This window comes from Ambystoma mexicanum, chromosome 10, assembly GCF_040938575.1.
Source record: "Ambystoma mexicanum isolate Mex_15411 chromosome 10, UKY_AmexF1_1, whole genome shotgun sequence".
NCBI lineage: Eukaryota > Metazoa > Chordata > Amphibia > Caudata > Ambystomatidae > Ambystoma > Ambystoma mexicanum.
In genome coordinates this window covers 1675076237-1675091244 of record NC_090932.1, presented here as the reverse complement: position 1 = coordinate 1675091244, position 15008 = coordinate 1675076237, and the positions used below count along the sequence as shown (strand labels likewise).

At 53.4% G+C, this 15008-nt stretch overlaps 1 protein-coding gene across 1 annotated transcript in view; it reads left to right on the top strand.

The window, feature by feature from the left end:
* The window catches only part of PIWIL1 (piwi like RNA-mediated gene silencing 1), a 1334367-nt gene extending 1325380 nt beyond the window's left edge, over window positions 1-8987 (top strand). Inside the window, exon 21 of the mRNA XM_069620111.1 lies at window positions 8612-8987. Within this exon, the coding sequence (XP_069476212.1) occupies window positions 8612-8728 (117 nt within the window). The 3' untranslated portion in view covers window positions 8729-8987. The remainder of the gene's footprint in view (window positions 1-8611) is intronic.
* Window positions 8988-15008: the final 6021 nt, after the last annotated feature.

The following is a 15008-nucleotide window of genomic DNA, read 5'->3' as shown; positions in this document are numbered from 1 at the left end:
ACCAGGCTCATGGGGCACCATTCGAGCCTATGCACTCGGCACCGCTGAAGTTCCTGTCGTCGAAGACAGCATTTCTTGTGGCCATCACCTCCGCACGACGAGTGGGAGAGATCCAGGCCCCATCTTGCAAGCCTCCATACCTGACTTTTCACGACACGAGGATGGTGCTGAGGGCGCACCCCTCCTTTATGCCCAAGGTGCCGACGGACTTCCACCTCAACGAGCCCTTGGTGTTGCCAGTTTTCTTCCCGTCGCCTTCGTCTCCGGCCGAGAGGACTTTGCACTCACGATGTGGCTAGAGCGCTGAAGTTCTATGTGGACTGAACAAAGAGTTTTCGGAAGAAGTCACAGCTGTTTGTGAACTTTGGACCTGTGAATCAAGGGAAGGCTCTCTCGAAGGCTACAATTTCCAGGTGGCTGTCCGGCTGCATCATGCACTGTCACCGGTTCGCAAACTGATAACCTAAGGACCCATTATACCAGGGAAATTTGAATTATTTCAGCTCTACAAAGTTATGTACCAGTGCAGGACAATTGCAGTGCCACAGTGTGGCCCTCCCTCCATACATTCTCTAAGCATAATTGCCAAGGCACCCTGTAGGGCCAGGCTTTGGCAGAAGGCTTCTACACAACATTATGTGCTCATTAAGTTTTCACAAAAATCCACTTCTTCCACCTCCATCACCAAAACCACTATGGGAGTCTATCTCGAATGGGGAATCCATGGGAGGGCACAATTAATTAGGAGAACAAATTACTTGCCCCTGATAATCTTCTCCCTGATGGATTTTCTTAATTGCTTAAATAAAGTTACTTAACCTTGTCAGCTCTTTGTTTTTACCAGAACTTTTCATAAATTCCATGTTAATCTGAAGATTCAGTTGCTGTTTTTCTTTACTCTTTCTTGTAAATGAAGAGTAGGAGAGTATATGAATGTTTAGTTTTGGTTTATCCCGGACAGCCCAGTATAGCAGGGAAAATCTGTTTTTTTTTATCGTCTGAGCAGTAATGAAGCCGACAAGTATCCCATTGAATAGTTCTTTGTAATTTGGAGTACTCCGACAAGGTGGGCAGAACCGCACTGCCAGGGTTTAGGGCTCATGCCACCAGAGGAGTGGCAGCATCATTCTCCAGCATGGGGTCTGGCATGGATTCACATGCTCATGAATATTCCCCGTCGTCAGGCTGGGAATCCTCGGTAAAGAAAAAATCTGTTTCGTTTCTGATCTGTCTTTCGTAGTAGTAACCAATCACTGATCTCTGCGTCATACTGACCACAGCCAATGACTGCCCTCTACCTAAGCCCCGCCTCTGGCAGCCATCTTCAGATTTTTACCGAACGTTCAAGTGTTGAGTCCTCGTGCTTAGCTCTCGAGCTTTTACTGCGTGTTTTGCGCTTTTTCAGGTGAATTTCCACTTTTTTTCGGTTAATCGAGCCTCAAGCTCCACCGTTTCTACTCCCGTTAACGGCTACCCGTTGCGGGATTTTGCTACGCCCCTCAAGGGTGAAGATTTAGTCGAATCAATTTCTTGGAGGATTCCAGAAGATTCGCGGCCTACTTCGAGATGGCCCAGGATGCGAGTTCTTCGCCCGGACCCAAGCTGTTTCGCAGCTGCCCTGGATGCGGGCTGAAGAATGTGTTTAAGGAAGACGAACATGCGCGATGCCTCTACTGTCTTCATGGGGACAAGACTCATGTAGAGAAGGACTGCCAGTTCTGCAAGAACTTGTTGGAGCGGACCATGAGGGACCGTCGATCCCGTGTCGCCAGCTGGTTGGAGAAGGGCTCAACAGGTGAGAAGAAGAACAAAGGGTCAGAGCGGGCTTCTAAGTCATGTGCGGGCGCCCCGGCGACGGGGGCCCAACACCAGGCCAAGCGCTGCGAGTCTGCTGGCTCCGGGAGCGCCGAAAGGTCGGGCTCTTCGGTCACCAGGCAGGGCGCACCTTCCCCGGCACCGTCAACCACGAGCCAGCGGTTCGGGGAAGAGGAAGTCCGAGACCCCCGGTAAGCTTCGGGAGAAGCCCCGTCCGATCTCGGAAGAGGGGGAGCGAGGTGTCGCCCCTCCCCCGAAGGAGAAGGCCCGCGACGCACCTAAGGTGGTGAAGGCCCCTACCCAGCAGGCAAAGGCCTCTATTGAGGCGATCGCGGCGACTCTGGCCAAGCCGGCAGAGACCCCGCCAGCGGAGACTGCCTCCGGGACTAGAGTTTCCCTGCCGCCAAGGAGGGAATCCTCTTTTCAGCCCATCGTCGTGGCCGCCATGATGGAAGAAGCGAGGGGGGGCACGGTAGCCTCCTCGAGCTCGGAGTCAGCCTCGGAGGAGGAACTGACCGAGACCGTGAGGAACCTCGAAGTCCAATTCGAGAAGGTTCGATCCTGTAAGGAAGATCCTCGGGAGATAACCGAGGAAGACGACGATGGCGAGGAAGAGCAGCCTTCCCTTCCGGCGCGGCCGGAACCTAGGCCTCAGGATGGCTCGGCGGCCATTTTGTCTGCGATCCAGTCCTTATGCTCTGAGATAAGGACGAGGTTCCCACGGCCCAGGCCGGAGGACCCGCAGCCTGGCCCGTCGGGAAGTCCTCAGAACAAACGACGGAGGACCCAACCCTCTCCTCCGCTCGCCCCCGTAAGGCCTACAGTTCCCTCCTCATCCTCCCACGAGTCGGGAGATGACGGTGCGTTGGGCTCGACGACGGGTTCTGAGGGCGACGACGACGGAACGGGTCTCCCGTCGCACGGGCCTCGCCGACCGACGAGATTGGCTCATTCCACGCCATGATCCAGCTCTGTCCGGAGGAGCAGAAAAAGGAAGGTTTCCTCTATCAGCGCCGGGAGGCCAAGAGGAAGACTGTCATTGCGGTGCCTCTAATCGATGACATCTGGGAGGAGGGCCTGTCGGTTCTCAAAAACCCCTCCACGGCACCAGCCAAACGGGACCGGTACGAGAAGAAGTACCGGGTCTCCGAAACTGCTCCCCTGTGCCTCAGGGCCCAGCCAACACCAGACTCGGTCGTCTCGGCGGCGGCCAAGAAGAAAGCGGCGGGGTCAGGAACCTCGACGTCGAATTCCCCGCCAGACGGCGAGGGAAAGAAGTTGGACGCCATGGGGCGGCGGGTCATTTCGTCGGCGGCGACGACGATCAAAGCGGCCAACGCCCTGGCGATCGCGGCCCGTTACGACAGGGAACTCTGGTTTAAGCTGGCCCCCATATTGGACTTCCTGCCGGACGACAAGAGGTCCGAGGCCCTGGAAATACTGCAAGGGGCGAGGTGGCGTCGGACCACGCCATAACGATGGCAACCGATAATGCTGATACCGGGTTCCGCCAGCTGGGCAACAGTGTTTGCCTACGACGACGGGGTTGGCTCCGGGCGACCGACTTCCGTCAGGACGTCCAGACCAGGGTGTTGGACATGCCGTTATGCGGCAGCAACTTGTTCGGGAAGGCGGTGGACGAATCCCTCCAAGCCATAAAAACGGACACAGAGACGGCCCGCGCCCTAGGAGCCCTTCAGCAACGACGGCCCTTTTGGAGCTCCGGAGGCAGACCGGGGGCCTCCAAGGGATCCAGCGGTGGCTCGTCGTCCTACCGCCAGGCTCCTCGTCTCAGGAGGCCTACAGGGGTCGCGGCAAGCAGGGAGCGCCTCGCCGCCGTCGGCAAGGTGGCCAGGGCGGCAAGGCCACCACCTCCAAGCAGGACTGAACCGGCCGTGGTCTCGGGCCCCCACCGAAGCACCCCGGTGGGAGGCCGGCTGACGAATTTCGTCGACGTGTGGAAGTCCATCTCCACCGACCGTTGGGTGCTGGATACCCTGGCAAGAGGACATACTATCGAATTCCTGAAGAAGTGCCCTCACGTTCCACCTGTGGCCAGGAAGGAAAATCGCGTCCCGCAACTGCTGTTGGAAGTACGGGCGATGCTCAGGAAAGGCGCCATCAAGCTTGTCCCGAAGAGGCTCCGGGGTGTACTCAAGGTACTTCCTCGTCAGGAAGAAGACGGGCGGCTGGCGCCCCATCCTGGACCTTCGTCGTTTGAACAAATACATCAGATCACAAAAGTTCAGGATGGTCACCCTCCAGCACGTACTGGGACAGCTGGAGGAAGGGGACTTTCTATCGTCGTTGGACCTGGAGGATGCATACTTCCACATTCCCAACCTCAAAAGTCACTGAAAGTTCCTCAGGTTCGTCGTCCAGGGACGCCACTACCAATTCAGAGCACTGCCGTTCGGATTGAAGTCGCCCCCAGGGTCTTTACCAAGTGCCTAGCACCAGTGGCGGCGCGGCTGCGCCTGCAGGGGATTCACGTCTACCCCTACCTGGACGACTGGCTCATCCACTCAAGGACGAGGGAACTCGCCGTCGAACAAACTGTGAGGGCTGTCCAGCTACTCACAGACCTGGAATTCGCCATAAACTACCCAAAGTCCCACCTGGTGCCGTTGCAGGTGGCCCTGTTTCTGGGAGCGAAGCTCCATACAGTGAGGCGCCTGGCAACCCTGTCGGAAGAACGGACGAAGACCATTCTAGGCAAAGTGTAGCGCCTATTAGCCACGAACGTGGCCAGGGTTAGGTCCATCAAGTCCCTCCTGGGGATGATGTCCTCCTGCATCTACCTGGTGCGCCTCTGCAGACTACGGATGCGCCCTCTTCAAGAATTTCTCGACGCCCGTTGGATACAGGCGATGGGCACCTTCGAAGACAGGGTCCCCCTCAACGAGGTGTTCCGGCGGGCGATTCAGTGGTGGGGTGTTCAAGCGCACCTCACGGCGGGCAAGGACTTTCAGACTCCGGCGTACCAGGAGACGGTGACGACGGACGCCTCCCTGGAAGGTTGGGGCGCCCACACCAGAGATCTCCACGCAAGAGGCCTCTGGCTCCCGGAGGAGTGGCTCCTGCACATCAACGTCCTGGAACTCTGAGCCGTGTTCTGGGCTGTCAAATCAGTCCTCCCGTCGCTCAAGGTCAAGGTGGTGCGGATCTTCACGGACAACACCGCGACCATGTTTTACATACGGAAGCAGGGAGGCACCAGATCCCCAGCCCTATCCAAGGAGGCACAGGATCTGTGGCACTGGGCGGTCGCCCAGGGGATGTTCCTGGTTCCCTTCCACCTGGAAGGAGAAAGCAACACCATCGCCGACTCGCTCAGCAGGGAGCTGCGCGCGTGTCACGAGTGGGAACTGCGCCAGGATCAGGTGGATCAACTCCTCCGACGATGGGGCAAACCCCAAATCGACCTGTTCGCAACAGCGATGAAACTCGAAGTGCCAGAGGTTCGCCAGCAGGTTTCCCCAGCCGAGAAGCATGGGCGATGCGTTCTCGTTCCCCTGGGACGGCCTATACCTGTATGCATTCCCTCCGTTGCCGTTGCTGCTTCGACTCATCAACCAGCTCAAGAGGTCCCGGTGCAGGATGATCCTCTTCGCACCGGCGTGGCCGAGGCAGATCTGGTTCCCGGACCTTCTGGACTTGTCAACGTCCCCTCCCATCAAGCTGTCGTCGGACGCGGACCTTCTCTCCAGAGAAGGAGGCGCCATCTTCCACCACGACCCGGCGTCGCTGAACCTGCAGGCTTGGCTCCTGCAGCGCTAGAGTTTGGAGGCTACGATATACCGGCCAATTGCAGAGAGGTTCTTGCAAAGGCCAGGGCGTCCTCGACTCTCAAATGCTACGGTCATAAGTGGAAGAGGTTCTCTATCTGGTGCAGAGCACAGAAGATCAACCCCCTACGGATTACGGCCCCTCAAGTGCTGCCGTACCTGCTATCGCTGTCAAAGGCTGGGCTAGCCCATGCCTCCATTAAGATTCATCTGGCGGCGATCTCCAGATATACCAGAACCACAGGACAGACGTCCCTGTGGTCCCATCGACTGGTAAAAGAGTTTATGAAAGGACTGTTCCGGTCGTTCCCGCCGGCGAAGGCCCCGGCGTGGGAACTTAACGTGGTGCTGACCAGGCTCATGGGGCCCCCATTCGAGCCGATGCACTCCGCACCGATGAAGTTTGTGTCGTGGAAGACTGCATTCCTGGTGGCCATTACCTCCGCACGACGAGTGGGAGAGATCCAGGCCCTGTCCTGCAAAGCACCGTACTTGACTTTCCATGCCTCGAGGGTGGTGCTTAGGAGGCACCCCTCCTTTATGCCCAAGGTGCCGTCGGACTTCCATCTTAACCAGCCCTTGGTGTTACCTGTTTTCTTCCAGTCTCCTTCGTCGCCGGCCGAGAGGACTTTGCACTCGCTGGATGTGGCTAGAGCGCTGAAGTTGTATGTGGACCGCACAAAGAGTTTCCGGAGGACCTCACAGCTGTTCGTGAACTTTGGACCTGTGAATCAAGGCAAGGCTCTCTGGAAGTCTTCTATTTCCAGATGGCTCTCCGGCTGCATCATGCACTGCCACCGGTTGGCTAACCGACCGCTGCCAGGCCGTCCCAGAGCCCATTCGACCAGAGCGATCGCTGCTACTACAGCGTTCTTATCTAGTGTGCCCCTGCCGGACATCTGCAGGGCTGCTACGTGGAGGTCGACGCACACCTTCACAAGATTCTACTGCGTCGATCGGGATTCCAGGGAGGAGTCCAGGGTCGGCCAAGCAGTGCTGCGCAACCTGTTCGCCTAAGGTGAGCCTGGTGAGGAGGTAAGAGATGCTTAATGTTGAGTTTTTTGTATTGCTTAATGTTGAGCCTTTTGCCACCTCCCGTGGTTGTGCATGTGTGTACTGCTATTTATTCTTATATTCATGAGCATGTGAATCCATGCCAGCCAGACCCCATGCTGGAGAAGGAACAAGTTACTTACCTGTAACTGTTGTTCTCCAGCATGGGTCTGGCATGGATTCACATGCAAACCCTCCCGCCTACCCCTCTGCGGCTCTTGACTTGGTCATACTGCCTCTTCACGTGCTACCAAATCTGAAGAAGGCTGCCAGAGGCGGGGCTTAGGTAGAGGGCAGTCATTGGCTGTGGTCAGTATGACGCAGAGATCAGTGATTGGTTACTACTACGAAAGACAGATCAGAAACGAAACTGATACTGATTTTTTCTTTACCGAGGATTCCCAGCCTGACGGGGAATATTCATGAGCATGTGAATCCATGCCAGACCCATGCTGGAGAACAACAGTTACAGGTAAGTAACTTTTTCCTTCTGGGACATCAATAAAAGAGTGCATCCTGGGTCTGGGACCCCAATTACTTTGTAGGGCCAGTGAAACAATACCGAGATAAAACCGAACTATAGAAGAACTCTCAAACACCAGGAGTAGGGAGTCATTACACTGGTAAAAAAAAAAAGAATCCTTTGAAGTACAATGAAGAAACGGCAGGGGAAGGGAGTCATTCCCATTGTCTTTTTGTGAACTGTATTGGAAATTGCAGATCAGGAGAAGGGAGCCATTCTCCTGTTCCAGAATGTTGACTATGCAAAGTGCTGGAAGTATCAGCCAGGGCAACGGAGTCATTCCCCCTGGCATTTGTTTACAAGAGGACATTTTTGGGAACACTACCCGTATGCCGGAAGGAGTCATTCTGCTGGAGGAAGGACTTGGTTTATAATCGTCTTTAGTTGTATTGTAGGGGATAGAAGTAGGTTGTGACACAGGGCGGCAGATGTTCATTTGGGTGGACATTCCGATAGATCCTTTAGTATGTGTGAGACAGGAAAGCGGTTTCTATTATATCAGTAAGTCTATAGCAACAAACATGCCACCCGTGTGTCAGCTCCCTTCTTAGATACCCTTACATCTCCCTATCTGTTCTTCTGAAAGCACTGGAATAGGCAGCCTGCTGTGTCTGAGATATATTGCCATTTCATTGTTCGTTCGTTTTCTTCTGCAGATGCTTGTTCTAAATGCTCCCTATGCAGTGTTTACCTTGGTTGCTGTTCCTGGAGGTAAAATGAGACAACTGAGGAACATTGGTGTAGTGTGTGCTATTCATGCAGTGGCAATGTCCTGCCTGGAGTTATGGAAGCTTAGCTTCATTAAGTTACACTACACCATCAGGTGGAGTTTTTGGTTAACAGCGCTGGAGGATATTACAGCTTGGCTTTCTTGTGCATCAATCACTTCTTGGTTTTCTGATTGCTTCTACCCTCCCTTGTCCCTCTCTGGAGTCTGCTCTTCTGTTTCTTCCTCTGAAGATTTTGGAAGAAAGTGGGCTGGCGAGCTTTAACAGCCAGTTCCCAAAGAGCCTTTTGCGGTTTACCAACAGGCCGGAACTGTATTTCTCCATGTCATGATCCAATCCCAGATACAATGCGCTAAATGTGTGTGTGCCAGTGATGTTTTGGAGCTGTAGTCCCGACCACGCTTGAATCCCGCCGGCTCTTTGCTAGTGATAATCATACAGCTAGCATTTAGATAAGGAATGTAGAGGGAGAATCCATAGAAAGTACATACCTGGTAACTAAGGTTTTCTTATTTATCATACTTTTAATTGTATTTACTATCGTCTTCACTGTCTTCACTTGTACATACTCTGAACTACGAAATCCCTCTGCCCCCAAACAAAATGGTTATCATTTTACTCATGTAAAAGTCATTAATTTGTCTATTAATGTTACACATTACAAATGTTTATTACTGTTTATTTTCTTTTTTCATTTTTTTCAGGGCATTATCAGAGTACCTGCTCCTTGTCAGTATGCCCACAAACTTGCATTCCTTGTTGGCCAGAGCATACATAAAGAACCTAATCTTTCTCTGGCGGATCGGTTATATTACCTGTAATCTTGAAATGATCCATAACCTGAGTGTTTTTGTTAAATGGCGGTGTTGAAGACCATGAACTTTGCTAAAGTTGGGGTTAAAACTGCCATATTCTTTTACTTTTTTTTTATGTTTAAAATAAATGTACAAGCCTCATTAATGTATGTGAATTTGTATTGGAATCTTCTTTTTGTATAGTCATGCATGCTATTTGCGATTCTTGTATATTATCCATGTCATTATTCCAAACCAGCCAATATAAACTCAATGTCAAAAAGCTATTCAAGCTGTTGGAAGTTTTTTAATTAATTAGACTTGGAATACATGAAAAATCTTTCTCCAGCATGGGGTCTGGCATGAATTCACATGCTCATGAATATTCCCCATCGTCAGACTGGGAATCCTCGGTAAAGAAAAATGAGTTTGTTTAGTTTCTGAACTGTCTTTCTACTAGTAACCAATCACTGTTCTCTGGGTCATACTGCCCCCAGCCAATGACTGCCCTCTACCTAAGCCCCTCCTCTGGCAGCCATCTTCAGATTTTTACCGCACGTGCAATTGTTGGGAGTCCTCGCGCTGTAGCTCTCGAGCTTTTACTGCGTTTTGTGTTTCTTCGAACAGTTTATTATTTTGAGTCAATGGAGCCTTGAGCTCCATTGATTCTACTTCCGATCAACGGGGACCCGTTTTCAGAATTTTCTACGCCCCTCAAGGGCATCTTTTCGTCGAGTTTCCACTTCTCAGAGGATTCCAGAAGATCTTTGAGGCCTACCCCGGCCAGGACAAAGGAGCATGACGCCTGTTGGATCCAAGCTGTTCAGGAGCTGCCCTAGATGCGGACTACAGAACGTCTTTGAGGATGAGCACTCTCGGTGCCTGTTAGGGAGAATTCTCTGTTTAGGCTGAATTTCCTAACCTAGTGAGTCCCCCAGCAGCTTTGCTGGATTTTTGGGGTTTATATTTTTCTCCTGCCAAAAGTGAGACTCTTTTACCCTCACTCTTGGACATGATTTGAGTGTGTTCCTTTGACTCTAGATGTGTTTAATGGGCTATGGGGTCTTTTACTCCATAGGGCTACCTGTGTTTTTGTGATGTGCGTTACACAGCACCCTCAGTGCAGTAACACAGGGGTGTCATAGTGACCCCCCAGTATAGACTCCATACCCTGGGACTGACTACTGTCTCCCAGGGCATGTAAAGTCGCCATTGACTTTACTAGTCTTGAATTCTGAACAGAACCAGTACAAACCATCATATTGTGGATGTACTGGCCGGGGCAATTCGATTGCCACGGGGTCTGTTAGTCGAGGGGGCACGTCTCGGTCCCCCCTGATCGAGTTTTGGCTGGTGGCAGTGGATACTACTTTTTATATTCAACCGCGAATATTTCTCTATGGGATTTTCCCATTGTTCGAGGCTACTATCTTTATTTATTTAATTTCGATAGCCTTGAACATACCGCCGGTTTATTTAATTATTAATTCTCCGGTTGGTATTTTTTGCCAAAACTCGGTTCTAAAATGGCGTTTGTGTTCTCTTCTGTGACTCCAACCCAAGTCGAGCCCTTTGTTCCACTTTTTGGCAGGCTTCTCCACAGACGCCCTCCGAAGTGGTGCCACTCTGTCTGGGGTACTTAGTAGGGGGTGGAGGGGGATTTAGGCACCCTGGACTGAGTTGTCTAGGCAACTCAAGTCGCACTCCGTCCTGATTGGCCCAAGTGGTGAGCCGGCCGGCTCACCACTTAGCATGTTTGAGTGACAGCTAGGCTGAGTGAATCGGGGTTTTCTGCATAAAAGCAGGGCTTTGGGGACTGGAACTTCAGAAGTCGCCACAGGACCTACGAATCCGACGAGGGAGAAGCTGAGCTGACCTGCCACGACGACACAAGCGGTGGAGCCCTGCTGGACCGTCTCACCACTTTTCCCAACGACAGAGGAGATCTCCCGCTGGAGAGTCTTCTTCCTTTGACTGGTGGGGATAATCAGTTTCACCGTCTTTTCGCCTTCCCGACGCATCTCGTGGCCGCCTTGCCTGTGCCAAGCACCCCGGCAACCGGAATAGCACGTTTTACCACGACCGTGAAATAAAGGGTAATACCTTTAACCGGAAAACTCTGCGGCTGGTTTCTTCCCTGGCAGTGCAACGACCTTCATCTTTCCTCCAAGTCGAGATCTTCTCTTCCCCTGAACGACGCCGAGACTTGCACCCGCTGTCAGGAACAACTGCCACCGCTGGAGGATCCTTCCCACTTAAGGTACCGTGTTCCGCCTGGCTTCCCTTGCCACCGACTGTACGGGGTAGATTTAGCCCCCGGCTTTCGACCCTGGGTTAGCCTGGGACACCCTGGCTAAACTTTTCTGAGCCTCTCTAAACTCTTTTCGAACTCCCTGCAAGACTTTCAGAGCCTAGTGTAACCGTGTGATCTTGGGCGCATTTGTGCTCTGCTCTCTCGAAGAGTGGGCCCAGCCTATGGACTTTGGCTCACAAGTGACTTTTGCTCTTCTGCCTTGCTAAAAGTGTTCCTAAATCTTAGAGTGGTGTATCTTCACATATTCTGCCTTTTTCCCTCCCTTTTTCATGAACCTATTGGAGTGCCATCTATCACCTCTGTCTGGAAATAAGTGGTGTTAACTAAGACTTGTCTGATAAGGAATACGGGGTGTATATATCATGATAGTAACTGTGTTTAGAGTTTTACAAATAAGAGTGCTGGAGTGTTTTAAACAGTGTTTTTAAATAAATAATTATATACTTTGATACCAAAGCTCTGGTCAGTGTTTGCTTGTGCTATTGTATCTGAGTGCCTATTGTGTATACTTTGCATACTGCCTAACTCTTCTTGAGGGAAGTCTGACTGCTCAGCCACAGCTACCAGGTAAATCTGGGTGGTACAGACTGCTACCAAGTGGGTTTACTGCTAACACCTGTAGTCCTAAATCTTTTACAGTGTTCCCAAAGGGAACTGCACAGGTTTCCACCTAACAGTGCCTCTACTGCCTTCACAATGACAAATCGCATCGTGGAGAATAAGAACATGTCCGAACGGACAATGAAAGATAGTCTTACTCGACTCACCAACTGGCTGGAGGGGAAGAGCCCAGCAGTGGGTGAGAAGCACGGCTCCTGCTAAGAGACCGCAACGAGAAGAAGTACCGGGTCCCAGACTCCGCCCCTATGTGCCTCAGAGCACAGCCCTCCCCTGATTCAGTGGTCTCAGTGGCAGCCAAGAAGAAATTGGCGGGGTTGACAGCCTCAACTCCCAGACCCCTCCCCTCCCCCCGACTGCTCCCACCCCAGGCCGCGAGGGGCAGAAGCTGAACGCCATGGGACGACGGGTCATCTCGTCGGCGGCAACGACTATTAAAGCGGCCAACGCCCTCGCGATCGTGGCACGCTATGACAGGGAGCTGTGGTTCAAGATCGCTCCCCTCCTGGACTTCCTCCCGGATGACAAGAGGGCTGAGGCCCTGGAAATCCTACAGGACGGCGAGGTGGCTTCAGACCACGCCATTACGGTGGCCATGGACATCGCTGACACAGGCTTTTGCCAGATGGGCAACAGCGTTTGTCTTCGCCGGCGTGGTTGGCTCAAGGCCACCGATTTCCGCCAGTATGTGAAGACCAGGGTTCTGGACAAGCCCTTTGATGGGAACAACCTGTTCGGCAAGACAGTGGACGAGTCCCTGCAGGCCATCAAGGCGGACACTGAGACAGCTCGGGCCTTCGGTGTTATACGACGACGACCGTCCTTTCGGAACTACGGAGGCAAGCAAGTTGCCGCCAAAGGATTCGGCGGCGGTTCCTTGTCGTACTGCAAAGCGGCCCGCTCCTTGTCACAGGAAGCCTACAGAAGACGCGGCAAGACCGAAGATTCCCGTCATCGACGGCAAGGCCGCAACGAAACAGGACTGAACCGGCTGTGGTGTCGGGCCCCCACCCGAGTACCCCGTTCGGAGGCCGGCTGGCGAAATTCATCAGGGTGTGGGAAACAGTTGGGTGCTAGATGCCCTGGCCCGCGGGCACACTCTGGAGTTTCAAAAAAGGTGTCCCAGTATTCCACCCATCGCCAGGAAGTAAAACCACGTCCCACAACTACTTCCGGAGGTATGAGCGATGCTAAGAAAGGGAGCCATAGAACTCGTCCCAAAGACTCCGGAGTGTACTCGCAGTACTTCCTCGTCCGGAAGAAGACCGGCGGTTGGCGACCCATCCTGGACCTTTGTCATCTAAACAAGTACATCAAGTTCCAGAAATTCCAGATGGTCACCATGCAGCACGTGCTGGGACAGCTGGAGGAAGGCAACCTCCTAACGTCGCTGGACTTGGAGGATGCCTACTTCCACATCCCCATTCTAAAAGGACATCGAAAATTTCTACAATTTGTGGTCCATGGGTGATACTATCAGTTCAAGACCCTTCCCTTCGGATTGAAGTCGGCGCCCAAGGTGTTCACCAAGTGCCTTGCGGCGTGGCTGCGCTTGCAGGGGATCCAAGTCTACCCCTACCTGGACGATTGGCTCATCTGAGCAAAATCCAGGGAACTCGCCGTCGATCACACAGCGAAGACCGTCTAACTGCTCACAGATCTGGAATTCTCAATCAACTTTGCGAAATCTCACTTGGTACCGTCGCAAGCCGCCCTCTTCCTGGGAGCCAGACTCGACACAGTGGCGCGATTGGCTTCGCCGTCGGAGGAAAGGACGAAGGCCATCCTGGGCAAGGTACAAAGGCTGTTGACCATGGACGTGGCCAGGGTGAGATCCATCAACTCCCTACTCAGCATGATGTCCTCGTGCATCTACCTCATGCGCCTATGCAGGCTGTGGATGCGACCACTGCAGGAGTTCCTCGATGCCCGTTGGATGCAAGCGGCGGGCAGCTTCGAAGACAGGATCTCACTCAACGAGACCTTCCGCCAAGCGATCCGGTGGTGGGGCACCCGCACGCATCTAGCGGCGGGCATGGAATTCCAGACCTCGGCACATCAGGAAACTGTGATGACGGACGCCTCCCTGTAGGGATGGGGAGCACACACCGGAGACCTCCACGCGAGAGGCCTTTTGGCCTTTGACATCAATGTCCTGGAGCTCCGAGACGTGTTCTGGGCCCTCAGGTCTTTCCTTCAGTCCCTCAAGGGCAAAGTGGTAAGGATCTTCACCGACAACACCACCACTATGTTCGACATCCGGAAGCAGGGGGTCACCAGATCCCCAGCCATATTCAAGGAAGCGCAGGATCTGTAGCACTAGACCTCCGCCCAAGGGGTATTCCTGGTACCCTTCCATCTGGCAGGAATAAAGAAGACCATCACAGACTCGCTCAGCAGGGAGCTGCGCTCTTGCCACGAGTGGGAGCTACGGCAGGATCAAGTGGATATCCTATTCCGACGATGGGGAAATCCCCAGATCGACCTATTCGCGGCGGTGACGAACGCCAAGTGCCGGAGGTTCGCCAGCAGGTTTCCCCAGCCGGGGAGCATGGGCGATGCCTTCTCATTCCCCTGGGACAGCCTATTCCTGTATGCGTTCCCACTGTTGCTGCTGCGACTCATCAGTCAACTCAGATGGTCCCGGTGCAGGATGATCCTCGTTGCACCGGTGTGGCTGAGGCATGTCTGGTTACCGGACCTTCTGGACATGTCAGCGTTCCAGCCCCCTGCCCCAAAGCCCCCCATGCCCCATGGTCAAACTACCGACGAACGCGGATCTTCTCGCCATGGAAGGAGACGCCATCCTCAGTCACGACCCAGGATCGCTGAACCTGCAGGCCAGGCTCCTGCAGCACTAGAGTTTGGAGGATACGATATCCCTACGGACTGCAAGGAGGTGCTTGCAAAGGCCAGGGCGTCCTCGACTCTCAAGTGCTACGGACACAAATGGAAGAGGTTCTCTGTCTGGTGCCGTGCACAGAAGATTAACCCTCTGCGGATTACGGCCCCTCAAGTGCTGCCGTACTTACTATCGCTGGCCAAGGCGGTGCTGGCATATGCATCCATCAAGATCCATCTGGCGGCTATCTCCCGCTACACCAGAATTCTGGGACGGTCATCTCTATGGTCCCATCGCCTTGTGAAGGAGTTCATGAAAGGACTGTTCCAATCGTTCTCGCTTGTGACGGCTCCGGCCCCGGAATGGGAGCTCAACGTGGTGCTGAGTAGGCTCATGGGGCCGCCATTCGAGCTGCTGCATTTGGCACAGTTGAAGTTCCTGTCATGGAAGACAGCGTCTCTTGTGGCCATCACCTCCGCACGACGAGTGGGCGAGGTCCAGGCCCTCTCCTGTAAACCTCCATACCTGACATT